Genomic DNA, 23242 nt, shown 5'->3' with positions numbered 1-23242 from the left:
CCACGCATACCAGAGATGTGATCCTATACACCAAAGTATTCCCACGCATACCAGAGAGATGTGATCCTATACACCAAAGTATTCCCACGCATACCAGAGAGATGTGATCCTATACACCAAAGTATTCCCACATACCAGAGAGATGTGATCCTATACACCAAAGTATTCCCACGCATACCAGAGAGAGATGTGATCCTATACACCAAAGTATTCTAGTTGATGATCTCTGATGTATCCTATACACTGTGTGTTCCCACATACCAGATGATGGTCCCGTGTCTGAACCAAGTTGATGATCTCTGATGTATATTACACTGTGTTTCTCACAGATGGTCCCGTCCTAGTTGATGATCTCTGATGTATACACTGTGTTTCTCAAGATGGTACATGCTGTGTTTCTGAATCTAGTTGATGATCTCTGATGTATATTACACTGTGTTTCTCACAGATGGTCCCGTGTCTGAATCTAGTTGATGATCTCTGATGTATATTACACTGTGTTTCTCACAGATGGTCCCGTGTCTGAATCTAGTTGATGATCTCTGATGTATATTACACTGTGTTTCTCACAGATGGTCCCGTGTCTGAATCTAGTTGATGATCTCTGATGTATATTACACTGTGTTTCTCACAGATGGTCCCGTGTCTGAATCTAGTTGATGATCTCTGATGTATATTACACTGTGTTTCTCACAGATGGTCCCGTGTCTGAATCTAGTTGATGATCTCTGATGTATATTACACTGTGTTTCTCACAGATGGTCCCGTGTCTGAATCTAGTTGATGATCTCTGATGTATATTACACTGTGTGTTTCTCACAGATGGTCCCGTGTCTGAATCTAGTTGATGATCTCTGATGTATATTACACTGTGTTTCTCACAGATGGTCCCGTGTCTGAATCTAGTTGATGATCTCTGATGTATATTACACTGTGTTTCTCACAGATGGTCCCGTGTCTGAATCTAGTTGATGATCTCTGATGTATATTACACTGTGTTTCTCACAGATGGTCCCGTGTCTGAATCTAGTTGATGATCTCTGATGTATATTACACTGTGTTTCTCACAGATGGTCCCGTGTCTGAATCTAGTTGATGATCTCTGATGTATATTACACTGTGTTTCTCACAGATGGTCCCGTGTCTGAATCTAGTTGATGATCTCTGATGTATATTACACTGTGTTTCTCACAGATGGTCCCGTGTCTGAATCTAGTTGATGATCTCTGATGTATATTACACTGTGTTTCTCACAGATGGTCCCGTGTCTGAATCTAGTTGATGATCTCTGATGTATATTACACTGTGTTTCTCACAGATGGTCCCGTGTCTGAATCTAGTTGATCTGAATCTAATCTAGTTGATGTGTTTCTCATGGTCCCGTGTCTGAATCTAGTTGATGATCTCTGATGTATATTACACTGTGTTTCTCACAGATGGTCCCGTGTCTGAATCTAGTTGATGATCTCTGATGTATATTACACTGTGTTTCTCACAGATGGTCCCGTGTCTGAATCTAGTTGATGATCTCTGATGTATATTACACTGTGTTTCTCACAGATGGTCCCGTGTCTGAATCTAGTTGATGATCTCTGATGTATATTACACTGTGTTTCTCACAGATGGTCCCGTGTCTGAATCTAGTTGATGATCTCTGATGTATATTACACTGTGTTTCTCACAGATGGTCCCGTGTCTGAATCTAGTTGATGATCTCTGATGTATAGTACACTGTGTTTCTCACAGATGGTCCCGTGTCTGAATCTAGTTGATGATCTCTGATGTATATTACACTGTGTTTCTCAGATGGTCCCGTGTCTGAATCTAGTTGATGATCTCTGATGTATATTACACTGTGTTTCTCACAGATGGTCCCGTGTCTGAATCTAGTTGATGATCTCTGATGTATATACACTGTGTTTCTCACAGATGGTCCCGTGTCTGAATCTAGTTGATGATCTCTGATGTATATTACACTGATGGTCCCGTGTCTGAATCTAGTTGATGATCTCTGATGTATATTACACTGTGTTTCTCACAGATGGTCCCGTGTCTGAATCTAGTTGATGATCTCTGATGTATATTACACTGTGTTTCTCACAGATGGTCCCGTGTCTGAATCTAGTTGATGATCTCTGATGTATATTACACTGTGTTTCTCACAGATGGTCCCGTGTCTGAATCTAGTTGATGATCTCTGATGTATATTACACTGTGTTTCTCACAGATGGTCCCGTGTCTGAATCTAGTTGATGATCTCTGATGTATATTACACTGTGTTTCTCACAGATGGTCCCGTGTCTGAATCTAGTTGATGATCTCTGATGTATATTACACTGTGTTTCTCACAGATGGTCCCGTGTCTGAATCTAGTTGATGATCTCTGATGTATATTACACTGTGTTTCTCACAGATGGTCCCGTGTCTGAATCTAGTTGATGATCTCTGATGTATATTACACTGTGTTTCTCACAGATGGTCCCGTGTCTGAATCTAGTTGATGATCTCTGATGTATATTACACTGTGTTTCTCTCACTGTGTTTCTCAGATGGTCCCGTGTCTGAATCTAGTTGATGATCTCTGATGTATATTACACTGTGTTTCTCACAGATGGTCCCGTGTCTGAATCTAGTTGATGATCTCTGATGTATATTACACTGTGTTTCTCACAGATGGTCCCGTGTCTGAATCTAGTTGATGATCTCTGATGTATATTACACTGTGTGTTTCTCACAGATGGTCCCGTGTCTGAATCTAGTTGATGATCTCTGATGTATAGTACACTGTGTGTTTCTCTTCAGATGTGGCAGCACCCCACTGGACCACATCTCTCTCAACCGACTGTCCAACATGAGGAAGAGATACAGGTGAGACACTTTACTATTCCTACCTTTCTTCTTTACTAGATGTTCTTCTCCCCTGTCTCAATATGGCCTTAGAAATAAACAAGTTACCAGTGATTTAACTCTTCAGAGATGACATCATTAGAATGTTTTTATTTAGAGGGCCATAATGCAACGGCTCCCATTTTACTTTTGGAACTACATTGTCCAGCAGCCAATGAAAACTATGGCCTGCGCTCACATGACTGTGTTTTGTTGATTGTGCCTAAGGTCCGTACAGAGCTAGGGAAAAAGATTTCCAGTTCTCTGCACCTTTCTCTTGGAACAAGCTTCAGGGCCTGAAATGACAGGAGCGTGTCCCTTTTTAAATGAGTCTAAAGCTAGGTTGAACACTATGATGGAAAATTAAGTTGCACCACACTTTCCCAAACCATCTTGCTGTAGTGTTTTATGTTGTAAATGTGTCTGCAACTTTGTGTGCTGCTATTTTGGCCAGGTCTTGAACAAATCTAAATGAGACTAACCTCGTCAAATTAACATCAAACATTTTTCTAAAGCCCTTTTTATTTGAGCAGTTGTCACAGTGCTTTACAGATACCCAGCCTGAAACCCCACAGAGCAAGCAGTGTAGATGTACAGTGGCTCGGAACATCTCCCTAGAAAGGCAGGAAAGAAGAAACTAGTGAGGAACCAGGCTAGCAGATAAATCTTCTCCCTCTTCTTCTCCTCCTCTCTCTACCTCTTCTCTCCTCCTCCCATCTCTCTTCATCTTGTTTGTTTGTGTGTACGTTTTGTTTGCATGTACAACTTTATGTGTGTAGGGTTTTTTCTGCCATTGAAGTCCTTGGGTGGCCGCATAAGAATTGTTATGGTCCAAACATTGTATATAAAAAAAGTGTACAAAACATTAGAAACACCTTCCTAATATCGAGTTATACCCCCTTTTGCCCCCAGAACAGCCTCAATTCGTCGGGGCATGGTGTCAAGTGTTCCTCAGGGAAGCTGGCCCAGGTTTACTCCAATGCTTCCCACAGTTGTCAAGTTGGCTGGAAGTTCTTTGGGTGGTGGACCATTCTTGATACACAGGAAACTGTTGTGTGAAAAACCCAGCAGCATTGCAGTTCTTGACACACAAACCAGTGCGCCTGGCACCTACTACAATATCCCATTCCAAGGCACTTAAATATTTTGTCTTGCCCATTCACCCTCTGAATGGCACACATACACTATCCATATCTCAAGGTTTAAAAATCCTTATTTGTCCGGTCTCCTCCCCTTCATCTACACTGACTGAAGTGTAGTGACATCAATAAGGGATCATATCTTTATCCTGTCTCCTCCCCTTCATCTACACTGACTGAAGTGTAGTGACATCAATAAGGGATCATATTTTTATCCTGTCTCCTCCCCTTCATCTACACTGACTGAAGTGTAGTGACATCAATAAGGGATCATATCTTTATCCTGTCTCCTCCCCTTCATCTACACTGACTGAAGTGTAGTGACATCAATAAGGATCATATCTTTATCCGGTCTCCTCCCCTTCATCTACACTGACTGAAGTGTAGTGACATCAATAAGGGATCATATCTTTATCCTGTCTCCTCCCCTTCATCTACACTGACTGAAGTGTAGTGACATCAATAAGGATCATATCTTTATCCGGTCTCCTCCCCTTCATCTACACTGACTGAAGTGTAGTGACATCAATAAGGGATCATATCTTTATCCGGTCTCCTCCCCTTCATCTACACTGACTGAAGTGTAGTGACATCAATAAGGGATCATATCTTTATCCTGTCTCCTCCCCTTCAGCTACACTGACTGAAGTGTAGTGACATCAATAAGGGATCATATCTTTATCCTGTCTCCTCCCCTTCATCTACACTGACTGAAGTGTAGTGACATCAATAAGGGATCATATCTTTATCCTGTCTCCTCCCCTTCATCTACACTGACTGAAGTGTAGTGACATCAATAAGGGATCATATCTTTATCCTGTCTCCTCCCCTTCATCTACACTGACTGAAGTGTAGTGACATCAATAAGGGATCATATCTTTATCCTGTCTCCTCCCCTTCATCTACACTGACTGAAGTGTAGTGACATCAATAAGGATCATATCTTTATCCTGTCTCCTCCCCTTCATCTACACTGACTGAAGTGTAGTGACATCAATAAGGGATCATATCTTTATCCTGTCTCCTCCCTTCATCTACACTGACTGAAGTGTAGTGACATCAATAAGGATCATATCTTTATCCTGTCTCCTCACCTTCATCTACACTGACTGAAGTGTAGTGACATCAATAAGGGAAGCTTTATCCTGTCTCCTCCCTTCATCTACACTGACAGAAGTGTAGTGACATCAATAAGGATCATATCTTTATCCTGTCTCCTCCCCTTCAGCTACACTGACTGAAGTGTAGTGAATCAGCATAATTGGATCATATCTTTATCCTGTCTCCTCCCCTTCATCTACACTGACTGAAGTGTAGTGACATCAAAAGGATTTTATCTTTATCCATTCACTCCCTTCATCACACTGACTGATGCATGTGACATCAAGGTTTAAAATCATATCTTTATCCTGTCTCCTCCCCTTCATCTACACTGACTGAAGTGTAGTGACATCAATAAGGATCATATCTTTATCCTGTCTCCTCCCCTTCATCTACACTGACTGAAGTGTAGTGACATCAATAAGGGATCATATCTTTATCCTGGTCTCCTCCCCTTCATCTACACTGACTGAAGTGTAGTGACATCAATAAGGATAATATCTTTATCCTGTCTCCTCCCCTTCATCTACACTGACTGAAGTGTAGTGACATCAATAAGGATCATATCTTTATCCGGTCTCCTCCCCTTCATCTACACTGACTGAAGTGTAGTGACATCAATAAGGGATCATATTTTTATCCTGTCTCCTCCCCTTCATCTACACTGACTGAAGTGTAGTGACATCAATAAGGGATCATATCTTTATCCTGTCTCCTCCCCTTCATCTACACTGACTGAAGTGTAGTGACATCAATAAGGGATCATATCTTTATCCTGTCTCCTCCCCTTCATCTACACTGACTGAAGTGTAGTGACATCAATAAGGGATCATATCTTTATCCTGTCTCCTCCCCTTCATCTACACTGACTGAAGTGTAGTGACATCAATAAGGATCATATCTTTATCCTGTCTCCTCCCCTTCATCTACACTGACTGAAGTGTAGTGACATCAATAAGGGATCATATCTTTATCCTGTCTCCTCCCCTTCATCTACACTGACTGAAGTGTAGTGACATCAATAAGGATCATATCTTTATCCTGTCTCCTCCCCTTCATCTACACTGACTGAAGTGTAGTGACATCAATAAGGGATCATATCTTTATCCTGTCTCCTCCCCTTCATCTACACTGACTGAAGTGTAGTGACATCAATAAGGGATCATATCTTTCACCTGGATTAACCTGGTCAGTCTGTCATGGAAAGAGCTGGTGTATATTTTTTAATAACATCATCTTTGACAACTAATAATCACCGAAATAAAAGCTAGACAGTCAGGGAGAGTTGAACATTCCTCAATTAATTTAGCAGTGTTGATTTTGTTATTATGTTTGAGCGTAAGAACACAGCATTGGCCATGACAAAATGCATAGAAATTAGCTTTAAAACTGCAACATTTCTCTATCGGCTTCATGGCAGAATATGTAGAATCAGAGGAAATTAGCTTTAAAACTGCAACATTTCTCTATCGGCTTCATGGCAGAATATGTAGAATCAGAGGAAATTAGCTTGAAAAACGCAACATTTGTAGAATCAGAGCTTCATAGAAAAATGTATACAAAAATGTATAGAATTGCAGGAAATTGGCTTAAAACAACATTTTTCATGCACACCTGCCACGCCCACAACCTATAAGCCCATTATTGATCCATTAAAAACCCTGGTGTGTGTTGTTAAATGTGTGTGTAATCTGATTGTTTCTAGGAACGGTCTGGGACCCTCGAAGGAGGGAGAGGATCAGTACTCTGTGGTGCACTGTACCGGCTACATCAAAGCATGGCCCCCAGCAGGTATCTACTGACCATACACAACCTTTTATCTCCCTAACTAGGTCAGCTAATAGATTTGTTGATGCTAGCAGTGTGTGGGTCTTCCCTTCAAAACATTGACAACAGTGGTGGTAGTAGAACACACACACACACACCATACACACATACACATTCACACACACACACAAACACCATACACACATACACATTCACACACAAACACCATACACATTCACACACACACACAAACACCATACACACATACACATTCACACACACGCACAAACACCATACACATTCACACAAACACCATACATACACACATACACATTCACACACACACCATACATACATACACATTCACATTCACACAAACACCGTACACACATACACATTCACACACACACACATACACACATTCACACACAAACACATTCACACACACACACACCATACACACATACACACACACACACCATACACACATACACACACACACACACATACACACATACACATTCACACACACACACAAACACACACACATACACATTCACACACACACATACACACATACACATTCACACACACCATACACACATACACATTCACACACACAAACACCATACACACATACACATTCATTCACACACAAACACCATACACACATACACATTCACACACCAACACACATACACACATTCACACACACACACACACACACATTCACACACACACAAACACCATACACACATACACATTCACACACACACACACACACATACACACATACACAGTCACACACACAAACACCGTACACACATACACATTCACACACACACCGTACACACATACACATTCACACACACAAACACCGTACACACATACACATTCACAAACACCATACATGTTTTAAACATTATATTCCATACATCCCTCAGGTTCAATGAAATGGTGTGATCGTGAGGTCTGGGATGTTTCTTTAGTCACACACACACACACACACACACACACACACACACACACACACACACACACACACACACACACACACACACACACACACAGAGGTGACGTGGCATCCAGGATGGATGGGGGACAGAGATCACACATGACCTCGGATGCACTCGTTGACACACACACTCCAAATCTTTCAAGTGTTTACAGAGTCACGCAACCCCCCGGCCTGGAATTCTGTCTGCAATTCCCATGAGTGTTTTGGGATTCAGAACCAGGTGTCTAGATGGGGGGGGGGGGTTGAGCAACTTTCAGCATCACAGTATGAAATGTATGCTTTGAGGCTGTACTGAATGATTCCCAGAATCCCCGATCACACGGACATGCCACATGTGTGGAAATCGTTGACACATGTTTAACTTCCTGGGACATAAATAGACCAGTGGAATGTTCTGGACTGTTAGTCTATCGCTCGTCCACTATCAGTCTTAATGTACTAAATCGGGCGCATCACCCGCGTGTGCACACACACTTAGACCCTCCATCCTTCTGGGTTCTGAAAACAGCTCAGGAACTGGTAGAATGTAGCTCATGTCGTCGTACTTCTGGGTCCATGTTCAGAAAGCATCTCAGATTAGGAGTGCTGATCTAGGATCAGGTCCCCCCTGTCCATGTAAAAGGCAATCCTAGATGAGCACTCCTTCTCTGAGTGACTTTCTGAACAAAGGCCCTGGGGAGACTAAAGTGGACGGAGGTCAGGGAGTAGGATGGATGGTATGCCTGGGATGGAACATCAAAATGATAGTTGTATATATTATTGAATCTAGACGGATGTGTCCCAATTGGCACCTTATTCACATATGGCTCTGATCAAAAGTAGTGCACTATACAGGGAATATAGTGCCATTTGGTCTTGCATTGACGTGGCTGGATAGTTGGTTGACGATGCAAGTAAAAGTCCTCAACACACTTTTTTTGTGTGTTTTTTCCCCCAGTTTTTTAAATGTATTTGTCATTTGAAAGATTATACAGACAATACAAGACAAAAAGATAGAAAAACACACTGATCCCCTACTGGAGGGGAGAGGAGAGGAGAGGAGAGGAGAGGGGAGGGGAGGGGAGGGAGAGGAGAGGAGGAGAGGAGAGGGCAGGGGAGAGGGCAGGGGAGGAGGAGGAGGAGGAGAGGGAGGGAGAGGAGAGGGAGAGGGCAGGGAGGAGAGGAGAGGAGAGGAGAGGAGAGATGAGGAGAGGAGAGGGCAGGGGAGGGGCAGGGGAGGGGAGGGGAGGGGAGGAGGGAGAGGAGAGGAGAGGAGAGGAGAGGAGAGGAGAGGAGAGGAGAGGAGAGGAGAGGAGGGAGAGAGGGCAGAGGAGGAGAGGAGAGGAGAGGAGGGGAGAGAGGGCAGAGGAGGAGAGGAGAGGAGAGGAGAGGAGAGGAGAGGAGAGGAGAGGAGAGGGAGTTTTTGAGGAGGAGAGACCTGTGAACAGTCTTCATTATTACTGTGGGAAACTGATATCAACATTTAAATCAAGGAAAACTTAAACTCTCTCTTGCTCATTCTCTTTCCCTCCTCCTTCCCTTTGTGATGTATATGAATGTATAAGAGTTTTTGGATATTTGTTCTGAAAGATTTGCAGAGATTCGTAGAGACTGTGTGGGTGTGTGTTTGTGTGATTTATCTGCTTGTGTCTCAGCTGTTCTGGATAAAGCAGCTTGTACAGCACACTGGTACGGTACTAGACTATACAGTGTCACACTGGAAATATACACCACACTGGTACGGTACTAGACTATACAGTGTCACACTGGAAATATACACCACACTGGTACGGTACTAGACTACACAGTGTCATGCTGGAAATATACACCACACTGGTATGGTACTAGACTACACAGTGTCATGCTGGAAATATACACCACACTGGTACGGTACTAGACTACACAGTGTCATGCTGGAAATATACACCACACTGGTACGGTACTAGACTACACAGTGTCACACTGGAAATATACACCACACTGGTACGGTACTAGACTACACAGTGTCATGCTGGAAATATACACCACACTAGTACGGTACTAGACTACACAGTGTAATGCTGGAAATATACACCACACTAGTACGGTACTAGACTACACAGTGTCATGCTGGAAATATACACCACACTGGTACGGTACTAGACTACACAGTGTCACACTGGAAATATACACCACACTGGTACGGTACTAGACTACACAGTGTCATGCTGGAAATATACACCACACTAGTACGGTACTAGACTACACAGTGTAATGCTGGAAATATACACCACGCTGGAAATATACACCACACTGGTAAGGTACTAACTAGACTACACAGTGTCATGCTGGAAATATACACCACACTGGTAAGGTACTAACTAGACTACACAGTGTCATGCTGGAAATCACCTCGACAATACAAAGTTCACATCTGAAATCACACATTTGCACTTTATTAGATAGCTGCCATCTTGATATCTCTCTCTTGTATTTAATATCTTTCTCTCTTTTCTCTCCTTCTTTCTCTCTATGTCAGGTATGACCATACCAGAAGAAGACACAGAGGCAGGACAGACCAGTAAATACTGCCTTGTAGCCATCGGAAGACTGCAGGTACCTGTGTGTGTGTGTGTGTGTGTGTGTGTGTGTGTGTGTGTGTGTGTGTGTGTGTGTGTGTGTGTGTGTGTGTGTGTGTGTGTGTGTGTGTGCGTGCTCTGGTTGGGTCAGTGCATGAGAAGGTGTGACCTGAGAGCACGGGGTTGTCAGGGAGCATCAGTATAGGAGGATTACAGTAATGGAGCAGACAGGTGGAACGAGCACTGAAGACCTCTTCCCATCCTCCCATAACCCCCCAATACCTCAACCAGTTCAACCCCTATTCCTGTGTCCAACATCTACTATCTCCTACCTTAACCTTCTTAGCTCCCAGACTTCTCTGATGTTTTAGAGGGAGTTGAACCACTACTGTCCCCTCGTAGTATCCCATATACCCCCCATCCTCAACTGGCGGACAGCGGTCTGTGTCCCGGTTTACGCCGTCGGGCTTCGATCCCTGGTATCATGTAAACACACATAAGACATGAAAACAATTGTCAAAATGCAGGACATTAGCTTTGCAACTGCCTAGCAATTCTCTACCCCTTTTAAAATGTGTAGAATGAGCGTTTTAAAGGGTGCTTACATGTGCTTAAGACACACCAGACATGTACAGTATCTGGCTAATTGGTCGAAACAGTTAATATTTTCTGTTAAGTTTTGATAAAACCTTTTCTACTGTATCTCAAACGCTGCCGATTTAACCACTTAGGACAGTTTTCAGGACCAATTAACCACTTGGGACAGTTTCCAGGACATTGTAATCCAGATTTCGTCTCTCCTTGCTTTTGGACAAAACTTTTGAGACACAACTGAAGTCTTTATGAGACCACAGCAAATGCTACAACAAATATCATGTTTATATAATCTGATGACATTAGGAAGAAACAGGCCTTTGGTGTCGTGAACGTTAGCTAGTGGGGAACACAACACAGGATCATTTTAAGATGCATTAAACACGTTCCTGGAAAAGTGCCCGTATTCATACAGCTTCTCAGAGTAGGAGTGCTATCTAGGATCAGTTTAGTCTTTTAGATCTTGATGAATTAGATTAAATGGACGGGTTGGACCTGATCCTAGATCAGCACTCCCACTATGAGACGCTTGAATAAGAGCCCTCAAATATAACCTTCCTGGTGCTGCCATCCTCCTGCTTTTTACCTTCTTCTTCACAGTGCCACCTTTAATCTCTCTCACATACAGTGGGGCAAAAAAGTATTTAGTCAGCCACCAATTGTGCAAGTTCTCCCAATTAAAAAGATGAGAGGCCTGTAATTTTCATCATAGGTACACTTGAACTATGACAGACAAAATGAGAAAAAAATCCAGAAAATCACATTGTAGGATTTTTAATGAATTTATTTGCAAATTATGGTGGAAAATAAGTATTTGGTCAATAACAAAAGTTTCTCAATACTTTGTTATATACCCTTTGTTGGCAATGACAGAGGTCAAACGTTTTCTGTAAATCTTCACAAGGTTTTCACACACTGTTGCTGGTATTTTGGCCCATTCCTCTATGCAGATCTCCTCTAGAGCAGTGATGTTTTGGGGCTGTTGCTGGGCAACACGGACTTTCAACTCCTCCAAAGATTTTCTATGGGGTTGAGATCTGGAGACTGGCTAGGCCACTCCAGGACCTTGAAATGCTTCTTACGAAGCCACTCCTTCGTTGCCCAGGCGGTGTGTTTGGGATCATTGTCATGCTGAAAGACCCAGCCACGTTTCATCTTTAATGCCCTTGCTGATGGAAGGAGGTTTTCACTCAAAATCTCACGATACATGTCCCCATTCATTCTTTCCTTTACACGGATCAGTCGTCCTGGTCCCTTTGCAGAAAAACAGCCCCAAAGCATGATGTTTCCACCCCCATGCTTCACAGTAGGTATGGTGTTCTTTGGATGCAACTCAGCATTCTTTGTCCTCCAAACACGACGAGTTGAGATTTTACCAAAAAGTTATATTTTGGTTTCATCTGACCATATGACATTCTCCCAATCTTGTTCTGGATCATCCAAATGCTCTCTAGCAAATTTCAGACGGGCCTGGACATGTACTGGCTTAAGCAGGGGGACACGTCTAGCACTGCAGGATTTGAGTCCCTGGCGGCTGGTCCCAGCTCTCTGCAGGTCATTCACTAGGTCCCCCCGTTTGGTTCTGGGATTTTTGCTTGTGATCATTTTGACCCCACGGGGTGAGATCTTGCATGGAGCCCCAGATCGAGGGAGATTATCAGTGGTTTTGTATGTCTTCCATTTCCTAATAATTGCTCCCACAGTTGATTTCTTCAAACCAAGCTGCTTACCTATTGCAGATTCAGTCTTCCCAGCCTGGTGCAGGTCCACAATTTTGTTTCTGGTGTCCTTTGACAGCTCTTTGGTCTTGGCCATAGTGGAGTTTGGAGTGTGACTGTTTGAGGTTGTGGACCGGTGTCTTTTATGCTGATAACAAGTTCAAACAGGTGCCATTAATACAGGTAACGAGTGGACGACAGAAGAGCCTCTTAAAGAAGAAGTTACAGGTCTGTGAGAGCCAGAAATCTTGCTTGTTTGTTGGTGACCAAATACTTATTTTCCACCATAATTTGCAAATAAATTCATTAAAAATCCTACAATGTGATTTTCTGGATTTTTGTTTCTTATTTTGTCTGTCATAATTGAAGTGTACCTATGATGAAAATTACAGGCCTCTCTCATCTTTTTAAGTGAGAGAACTTGCACAATTGGTGGCTGACTAAATACTTTTTTGCCCCACTGTATATCTAACTCTCTGGTCCCTTCATCCTTTAATCTCTCTCACATATATCTAACTCTGGTCCCTTCATCCTTTAATCTCTCTCACATATATCTAACTCTGGTCCCTTCATCCTTTAATCTCTCTCACATATATCTAACTCTGGTCCCTTCATCCTTTAATCTCTCTCACATATATCTAACTCTGGTCCCTTCATCCTTTAATCTCTCTCACATATATCTAACTCTCTGGTCCCTCCATCCTTTAATCTCTCTCACATATATCTAACTAACCCCTCTCATCTCCTAGGTGACCAGTTCTCCCGTTTCCATGGATATGAACGGCCTGACGGTTCCCACGGAGTTCCTGTCGCGCCACAACTCCGACGGCATCATCACTTTCGTGGACCCGCGGTGCATCAACGTGATTGGATACCAGCCTCAGGTTGGTTCCTCCCCCTACTTATCACAATCAGGGTCGCATTTAGTAGGGCACGAGGATGCGAAACATTTAAAAAATTGTAACCGGAAGAGCCTGTGATGCCACTCGTCAGAGTTCACAATAGAACCCCTGTGGTGAACTGGAGCCACTAATTCCATGCCCACTCATCACAATAGAACCCCTGTGGTGAACTGGAGCCACTAATTCCATGCCCACTCATCACAATAGAACCCCTGTGGTGAACTGGAGCCACTAATTCCATGCCCACTCATCACAATAGAACCCCTGTGGTGAACTGGAGCCACTAATTCCATGCCCACTCATCACAATAGAACCCTGTGGTGAACTGGAGCCACTAATTCCATGCCCACTCATCACAATAGAACCCCTGTGGTGAACTGGAGCCACTAATTCCATGCCCACTCATCACAATAGAACCCCTGTGGTGAACTGGAGCCACTAATTCCATGCCCACTCATCACAAATGTTGAGATAATGTTGCAAAACAACCTGTTTACCTGAAACGGTCTGCGGGGCCACATCAAAGCATTCTGTTATTTTATCAAGAAGAACACATCTGTGGTCAGTAGAGATGTAACCTGTTAATAGGTTTCCTACCCCCCTTGATGAAATGGAGCAGCTCGTTTGATGCCATGTCACAGACTGTTACATGTAAAGATGACAAAAGGTGTTTTGGGGCAGTGTTTCGCCTGCCATTGTAGAATTATTTTCAGCAGATTTCATTTGAAATTGAAGAGGCCCGAAATGTTGATTTCATGGTCTTTATGCACTGCCTGGAATATAATCTCTGGGAAACACCAAGTGTGTCCGCATACTGAATGGTCCTATGTACTAAATATGTTTTTGGGGTATGCAGCAATAGTATGTTTTATAGTATGTATAATTGAAAAAAATTAATGAGTAGACTTTAAATGCCAGGATGTCATACTCCTTTCCTAGTATGAATTCGCTGCTTTCTATTGAGGAAGAGAATCTTCTGGCCCAGCTGATGATCAGATCAAGGGGACAGGCTGTACTAGTACTCCTTGTTTTCAGCTGTCCCACCATGTTAGATCAGCAGTGAAAGGAAGGGATGTATGCATTTTCACAGAAGCCATAGAAACCCTGGTTCCTAATATTGCCGTATGAAGAGAGATGAGCCCTGTTTGATGGCTTGTGATGTAAGACCCCTGTCTGAAAGTGTGTCAGTACGTACATGTGAAGTGTGTCAGTACGTACATGTGAAGTGTCAGTACGTACATGTGAAGTGTGTCAGTACGTACATGTGAAGTGTGTCAGTACGTACATGTGAAGTGTGTCAGTACGTACATGTGAAGTGTGTCAGTACGTACATGTGAAGTGTGTCAGTATCACGTACATGTGAAGTGTGTCAGTACGTACATGTGAAGTGTGTCAGTACGTACATGTGAAGTGTGTCAGTACGTACATGTGAAGTGTGTCAGTACGTACATGTGAAGTGTGTCAGTACGTACATGTGAAGTGTGTCAGTACGTACATGTGAAGTGTGTCAGTACGTACATGTGAAGTGTGTCAGTACGTACATGTGAAGTGTGTCAGTACGTACATGTGAAGTGTGTCAGTACGTACATGTGAAGTGTGTCAGTACGTACATGTGAAGTGTGTCAGTACGTACATGTGAAGTGTGTCAGTACGTACATGTGAAGTGTGTCAGTACGTACATGTGAAGTGTGTCAGTGCGTACATGTGAAGTGTGTCAGTGCGTACATGTGAAGTGTGTCAGTACGTACATGTGAAATGTGTCAGTACGTACATGTGAAGTGTGTCAGTACGTACATGTGAAGTGTGTCAGTACGTACATGTGAAGTGTGTCAGTACGTACATGTGAAGTGTGTCAGTACGTACATGTGAAGTGTGTCAGTGCGTACATGTGAAGTGTGTCAGTACGTACATGTGAAGTGTGTCAGTGCGTACATGTGAAGTGTGTCAGTACGTACATGTGAAGTGTGTCAGTACGTACATGTGAAGTGTGTCAGTACGTACATGTGAAGTGTGTCAGTGCGTACATGTGAAGTGTGTCAGTGCGTACATGTGAAGTGTGTCAGTACGTACATGTGAAGTGTGTCAGTACGTACATGTGAAGTGTCAGTGCGTACATGTGAAGTGTCAGTGCGTACATGTTGTGTCAGTGCGTACATGTGAAGTGTGTCAGTGCGTACATGTGAAGTGTGTCAGTGCGTACATGTGAAGTGTGTCAGTGCGTACATGTGAAGTGTGTCGGTACGTACATGTGAAGTGTGTCGGTACGTACATGTGAAGTGTGTCGGTACGTGAGTAGACTTGTGAAGTGTGTCGGTACGTACATGTGAAGTGTGTCGGTACGTACATGTGAAGTGTGTCGGTACGTACATGTGAAGTGTGTCGGTACGTACATGTGAAGTGTGTCACGTACATGTGAAGTGTGTCGGTACGTACATGTGAAGTGTGTCGGTACGTACATGTGAAGTGTGTCGGGTACGTACATGTGAAGTGTGTCGGTACGTACATGTGAAGTGTGTCCTGTTTGATGGCTTGTGAAGTGTGTCAGTACGTACATGTGAAGTGTGTCAGTACGTACATGTGAAGTGTGTCAGTACGTACATGTGAAGTGTGTCAGTACGTACATGTGAAGTGTGTCAGTACGTACATGTGAAGTGTGTCAGTACGTACATGTGAAGTGTGTCAGTACGTACATGTGAAGTGTGTCAGTGCGTACATGTGAAGTGTGTCAGTGCGTACATGTGAAGTGTGTCAGTGCGTACATGTGAAGTGTGTCAGTACGTACATGTGAAGTGTGTCAGTACGTACATGTGAAGTGTGTCAGTACGTACATGTGAAGTGTGTCAGTACGTACATGTGAAGTGTGTCAGTACGTACATGTGAAGTGTGTCAGTACGTACATGTGAAGTGTGTCAGTACGTACATGTGAAGTGTGTCAGTGCGTACATGTGAAGTGTGTCAGTACGTACATGTGAAGTGTGTCAGTGCGTACATGTGAAGTGTGTCAGTACGTACATGTGAAGTGTGTCAGTACGTACATGTGAAGTGTGTCAGTGCGTACATGTGAAGTGTGTCAGTGCGTACATGTGAAGTGTGTCAGTGCGTACATGTGAAGTGTGTCAGTGCGTACATGTGAAGTGTGTCAGTACGTACATGTGAAGTGTGTCAGTACGTACATGTGAAGTGTCAGTGCGTACATGTGAAGTGTGTCAGTGCGTACATGTGAAGTGTGTCAGTGCGTACATGTGAAGTGTGTCAGTGCGTACATGTGAAGTGTGTCAGTACGTACATGTGAAGTGTGTCAGTACGTACATGTGAAGTGTGTCAGTACGTACATGTGAAGTGTGTCAGTACGTACATGTGAAGTGTGTCAGTACGTACATGTGAAGTGTGTCAGTACGTACATGTGAAGTGTGTCAGTACGTACATGTGAAGTGTGTCAGTACGTACATGTGAAGTGTGTCAGTGCGTACATGTGAAGTGTGTCAGTACGTACATGTGAAGTGTGTCAGTACGTACATGTGAAGTGTGTCAGTACGTACATGTGAAGTGTGTCAGTGCGTACATGTGAAGTGTGTCAGTGCGTACATGTGAAGTGTGTCAGTGCGTACATGTGAAGTGTGTCAGTGCGTACATGTGAAGTGTGTCAGTACGTACATGTGAAGTGTGTCAGTACGTACATGTGAAGTGTCAGTGCGTACATGTGAAGTGTGTCAGTGCGTACATGTGAAGTGTGTCAGTGCGTACATGTGAAGTGTGTCGGTGCGTACATGTGAAGTGTGTCGGTACGTACATGTGAAGTGTGTCGGTACGTACATGTGAAGTGTGTCGTACGTACATGTGAAGTGTGTCGGTACGTACATGTGAAGTGTGTCGGTACGTACATGTGAAGTGTGTCGGTACGTACATGTGAAGTGTGTCAGTACGTACATGTGAAGTGTGTCAGTACGTACATGTGAAGTGTGTCAGTACGTACATGTGAAGTGTGTCAGTACGTACATGTGAAGTGTGTCAGTACGTACATGTGAAGTGTGTCAGTACGTTGTGAAGTGTGTCAGTACGTACATGTGAAGTGTAAAGTACGTACATGTGAAGTGTCAGTACGTACATGTGAAAAGTGTGTCAGTACGTACATGTGAAGTGTGTCAGTACGTACATGTGAAGTGTGTCAGTACGTACATTGTTAATGTGAAGTGTGTCAGTACGTACATGTGAAGTGTGTCAGTACGTACATGTGAAGTGTGTCAGTACGTACATGTGAAGTGTGTCAGTACGGACATGTGAAGTGTGTCAGTACGGACATGTGAAGTGTCAATAAACATGTGAAGTGTGTCAGTACGTACATGTGAAGTGGATGTCAGTACGTACATGTGAAGTGTGTCAGTACGTACATGTGAAGTGTGTCAGTACGTACATGTGAAGTGTGTCAGTACGTACATGTGAAGTGTGTCAGGCCGTACATGTGAAGTGTGTCAGTACGTACATGTGAAGTGTGTTAGTACGAAAACAGATTAGTGAAAGTGGCACATTCCCAACATAAAGTCGCATTATTAGGATGAGAAAGTGGCAGGATGGGAGTTTGTTTGTGATTGATTTCCCTTGTTAATGTGTATGGTTGTCTACAGCGCAGCTGCTATGTGTATGTAGGATGTTTGCATTTGGCTACAAGCATTTGGTTACACACGCATTAACATCTGCTAACCATGTGTATGTGACCAATAAAAATGGCACCCTATTCCTGGCATCATGCACTACTTTTGACCAGAACCCTATGAGTCCTGGTCAAAAGTAGTGCACTAACAGGCCAAGGAATAGGGTGCCACTTGGGCCGCACCCCACTCCATGACAGGAAGAATGATTTAAAGATGTATCACTGGCTCGATCTCAATTCCTCTGCCCTCAATCTCCTCAGCTCCTTCTCAACCGTATTGGAGGAGAAGGTCCAAGGTCCCTCCCCTTAGACCTTTTTCTGCAATGAGAAAGAGCCGGGGAGATCGGATGCAAGGAATGGAAGAAAGATGAAATGAGAAAGGCCATTGACTCAAGTCCAAGGGTCTGAATGATGTATGATCTGTATGGCCTGTTGTCCTAACTCAGGCAGAGGAAGCCTAGTTCTGGACTAAAAGGCATTGTCAATAAAGAATCTCCATTGAACAAAAAAAAAATGTGTCCAGGAATTTGACAAAGCTTCAAAATTAATATATTGAACTTGTATTTCATGATTTGAAATTGACCTGAAGTGTGTAGTTGTATTAATTTGTGTGTATTTATTGTGTCATTGTCTTGTGTAGGATCTGCTGGGGAAAGACATCCTGGGTTCTGTCACCCAGAGGACCAGAGTCACCTGAGAGAGAGCTTTCAACAGGTACGGAGAGGTGGAGGAGGGACGAAGGGAGGGTGGAGGTATGAGGAAGAGTTCTGTCACTTAGAGGACTACAGAGAGACCTCTTGAGATATCTTTCTACAGGTACTATACTACCAGAGGAGAGGGGGAAGAGGAGAGGGAGGGGTGAAGAGGAGAGGAGGAGGGGGAAGAGGAGGAGTAGAAGAAAAGGATGGGGTGATAACAGAAGGACATGATGATCAGAGGAGAGAATAGGAGTGACAGAGGAGGGGTGGAGGAGAGAATAGAGGAGTGACAGAGGATGGGTGGAGGAGAGAAGAGGAGTGACAGAGGAAGGGTGGAGGAGAGAATAGGAGTGACAGAGGATGGGTGGAGGAGAGAATAGGAGTGACAGAGGATGGGTGGAGAGAGAATAGGAGTGACAGAGGATGGGTGGAGGAGAGAATAGGAGTGACAGAGGATGGGTGGAGGAGAGAATAGGAGTGATAGAGGATGGGTGGAGGAGAGAATAGGAGTGATAGAGGATGGGTGGAGGAGAGAAGAGGAGTGACAGAGGAAGGGTGGAGGAGAGAATAGGGAGTGACAGAGGATGGGTGGAGGAGAGAATAGGAGTGACAGAGGATGGGTGGAAGAGAGAATAGAGTGACAGAGGATGGGTGGAGGAGAGAATAGGAGTGACAGAGGATGGGTGGAGGAGAGAATAGGAGTGACAGAGGATGGGTGGAGGAGAGAATAGGAGTGACAGAGGATGGGTGGAGGAGAGAATAGGAGTGACAGAGGATGGGTGGAGGAGAGTTGAGCCAATAGGAGTGACAGAGGATGGGCAGTATACCATACTGGGGTAGCCAGGGATGGTTTTTCAATACAGTCAATAGCATTGAAACAATTTCTTTGAAGTTTTTCAATAAATGTAATTTTTGTAGCTACTTTTTTAAGTAAATACCTGCAGTCAACTATTGCAATATGTTAGGTGATAAAGCGGATTGCCTTCATTTCACCTGTCACATTATTTTACATCATGAAGCTGACCATAGTTACCCCAGAACAGTTGAGCCAGTCACATTATTTTACATCATGAAGCTGACCGTAGTCCCCCAGAACAGTTGAGCCAGTCACATTATTTTACATCATGAAGCTGACCATAGTTCCCCAGAACAGTTGAGCCAGTCACATTATTTTACATCATGAAGCTGACCATAGTTCCCCAGAACAGTTGAGCCAGTCACATTATTTTACATCATGAAGCTGACCATAGTTCCCCAGAACAGTTGAGCCAGTCACATTATTTTACATCATGAAGCTGACCATAGTTCCCCAGAACAGTTGAGCCAGTCACATTATTTTACATCATGAAGCTGACCATAGTTCCCCAGAACAGTTGAGCCAGTCACATTATTTTACATCATGAAGCTGACCATAGTTACCCAGAACAGTTGAGCCAGTCACATTATTTTACATCATGAAGCTGACCGTAGTTCCCCAGAACAGTTGAGCCAGTCACATTATTTTACATCATGAAGCTGACCATAGTTCCCCCAGAACAGTTGAGCCAGTCACATTATTTTACATCATGAAGCTGACCGTAGTTCCCCAGAACAGTTGAGCCAGTCACATTATTTTACATCATGAAGCTGACCGTAGTTCCCCAGAACAGTTGAGCCAGTCACATTATTTTACATCATGAAGCTGACCATAGTTCCCCAGAACAGTTGAGCCAGTCACATTATTTTACATCATGAAGCTGACCGTAGTTCCCCAGAACAGTTGAGCCAGTCACATTATTTTACATCATGAAGCTGACCATAGTTCCCCAGAACAGTTGAGCCAGTCACATTATTTTACATCATGAAGCTGACCATAGTTCCCCAGAACAGTTGAGCCAGTCACATTATTTTACATCATGAAGCTGACCGTAGTCCCCAGAACAGTTGAGCCAGTCACATTATTTTACATCATGAAGCTGACCGTAGTTGAGCCCCACCAGAACAGTTGAGCCAGTCACATTATTTTACATCATGAAGCTGACCGTAGTCCCCCAGAACAGTTGAGCCAGTCACATTATTTTACATCATGAAGCTGACCGTAGTCCCCCAGAACAGTTGAGCCAGTCACATTATTTTACATCATGAAGCTGACCGTAGTTCCCCAGAACAGTTGAGCCAGTCACAACAGTTATTTTACATCATGAAGCTGACCGTAGTTCCCAGAACAGTTGAGCCAGTCACATTATTTTACATCATGAAGCTGACCGTAGTTCCCCAGAACAGTTGAGCCAGTCACATTATTTTACATCATGAAGCTGACCGTAGTTCCCCAGAACAGTTGTGCCAGTCACATTATTTTACATCATGAAGCTGACCGTAGTCCCCAGAACAGTTGAGCCAGTCACATTATTTTACATCATGAAGCTGACCGTAGTCCCCCAGAACAGTTGAGCCAGTCACATTATTTTACATCATGAAGCTGACCATAGTTCCCCAGAACAGTTGAGCCAGTCACATTATTTTACATCATGAAGCTGACCGTAGTTCCCCAGAACAGTTGAGCCAGTCACATTATTTTACATCATGAAGCTGACCATAGTCCCCCAGAACAGTTGAGCCAGTCACATTATTTTACATCATGAAGCTGACCGTAGTTCCCCAGAACAGTTGAGCCAGTCACATTATTTTACATCATGAAGCTGACCATAGTTCCCCAGAACAGTTGAGCCAGTCACATTATTTTACATCATGAAGCTGACCGTAGTTCCCCAGAACAGTTGAGCCAGTCACATTATTTTACATCATGAAGCTGACCATAGTTCCCCAGAACAGTTGAGCCAGTCACATTATTTTACATCATGAAGCTGACCATAGTTCCCCAGAACAGTTGAGCCAGTCACATTATTTTACATCATGAAGCTGACCGTAGTTCCCCAGAACAGTTGAGCCAGTCACATTATTTTACATCATGAAGCTGACCGTAGTCCCCCAGAACAGTTGAGCCAGTCACATTATTTTACATCATGAAGCTGACCGTAGTTCCCCAGAACAGTTGAGCCAGTCACATTATTTTACATCATGAAGCTGACCGTAGTCCCCCAGAACAGTTGAGACAGTCACATTATTTTACATCATGAAGCTGACCGTAGTCCCCCAGAACAGTTGAGCCAGTCACATTATTTTACATCATGAAGCTGACCATAGACCCCCAGAACAGTTGAGCCAGTCACATTATTTTACATCATGAAGCTGACCATAGTTCCCCAGAACAGTTGAGCCAGTCACATTATTTTACATCATGAAGCTGACCATAGTTCCCCAGAACAGTTGAGCCAGTCACATTATTTTACATCATGAAGCTGACCGTAGTTCCCCAGAACAGTTGTGCCAGTCACATTATTTTACATCATGAAGCTGACCGTAATCCCCCAGAACAGTTGAGCCAGTCACATTATTTTACATCATGAAGCTGACCGTAGTCCCCCAGAACAGTTGAGCCAGTCACATTATTTTACATCATGAAGCTGACCGTAGTTCCCCAGAACAGTTGAGCCAGTCACATTATTTTACATCATGAAGCTGAGCCAGTCACATTATTTTACATCATGAAGCTGACCATAGAAACAGTTGAGCCAGTCACATTATTTTACATCATGAAGCTGACCGTAGTCCCCAGAACAGTTGAGCCAGTCACATTATTTTACATCATGAAGCTGACCGTAGTCCCCCAGAACAGTTGAGCCAGTCACATTATTTTACATCATGAAGCTGACCATAGTCCCCAGAACAGTTGAGCCAGTCACATTATTTTACATCATGAAGCTGACCATAGTTCCCCCAGAACAGTTGAGCCAGTCACATTATTTTACATCATGAAGCTGACCGTAGTTCCCCAGAACAGTTGAGCCAGTCACATTATTTTACATCATGAAGCTGACCGTAGTTCCCCAGAACAGTTGAGCCAGTCACATTATTTTACATCATGAAGCTGACCGTAGTCAACAGTTGAGCCAGTCACATTATTTTACATCAAGCTGACCATGAAGAACTGACCAGTAGTCCCCCAGAACAGTTGAGCCAGTCACATTATTTTACATCATGAAGCTGACCGTAGTCCCCCAGAACAGTTGAGCCAGTCACATTATTTTACATCATGAAGCTGACCATAGTTCCCCAGAACAGTTGAGCCAGTCACATTATTTTACATCATGAAGCTGACCGTAGTTCCCCCAGAACAGTTGAGCCAGTCACATTA

At 43.5% G+C, this 23242-nt stretch overlaps 1 protein-coding gene across 2 annotated transcripts in view; it reads left to right on the top strand.

Annotated features, from left to right (window-relative positions):
• The window catches only part of LOC118377023 (aryl hydrocarbon receptor nuclear translocator 2-like), a 66623-nt gene extending 47597 nt beyond the window's left edge, over positions 1-19026 (top strand). For both annotated transcript variants that reach the window (XM_052515489.1, XM_052515490.1), the window contains 5 exons: positions 2803-2868; positions 6832-6917; positions 10409-10485; positions 13510-13644; positions 18951-19026. In XM_052515489.1, the coding sequence (XP_052371449.1) occupies positions 2803-2868; positions 6832-6917; positions 10409-10485; positions 13510-13644; positions 18951-19007 (421 nt within the window). In that variant the 3' untranslated portion in view covers positions 19008-19026. The remainder of the gene's footprint in view (positions 1-2802; positions 2869-6831; positions 6918-10408; positions 10486-13509; positions 13645-18950) is intronic.
• Positions 19027-23242: the final 4216 nt, after the last annotated feature.

The sequence above is a fragment of the Oncorhynchus keta genome, unplaced genomic scaffold, assembly GCF_023373465.1.
Source record: "Oncorhynchus keta strain PuntledgeMale-10-30-2019 unplaced genomic scaffold, Oket_V2 Un_scaffold_2762_pilon_pilon, whole genome shotgun sequence".
NCBI lineage: Eukaryota > Metazoa > Chordata > Actinopteri > Salmoniformes > Salmonidae > Oncorhynchus > Oncorhynchus keta.
Note: the sequence above shows the minus strand (reverse complement) of the source record. Positions and strands in the feature narration are given on the sequence as shown.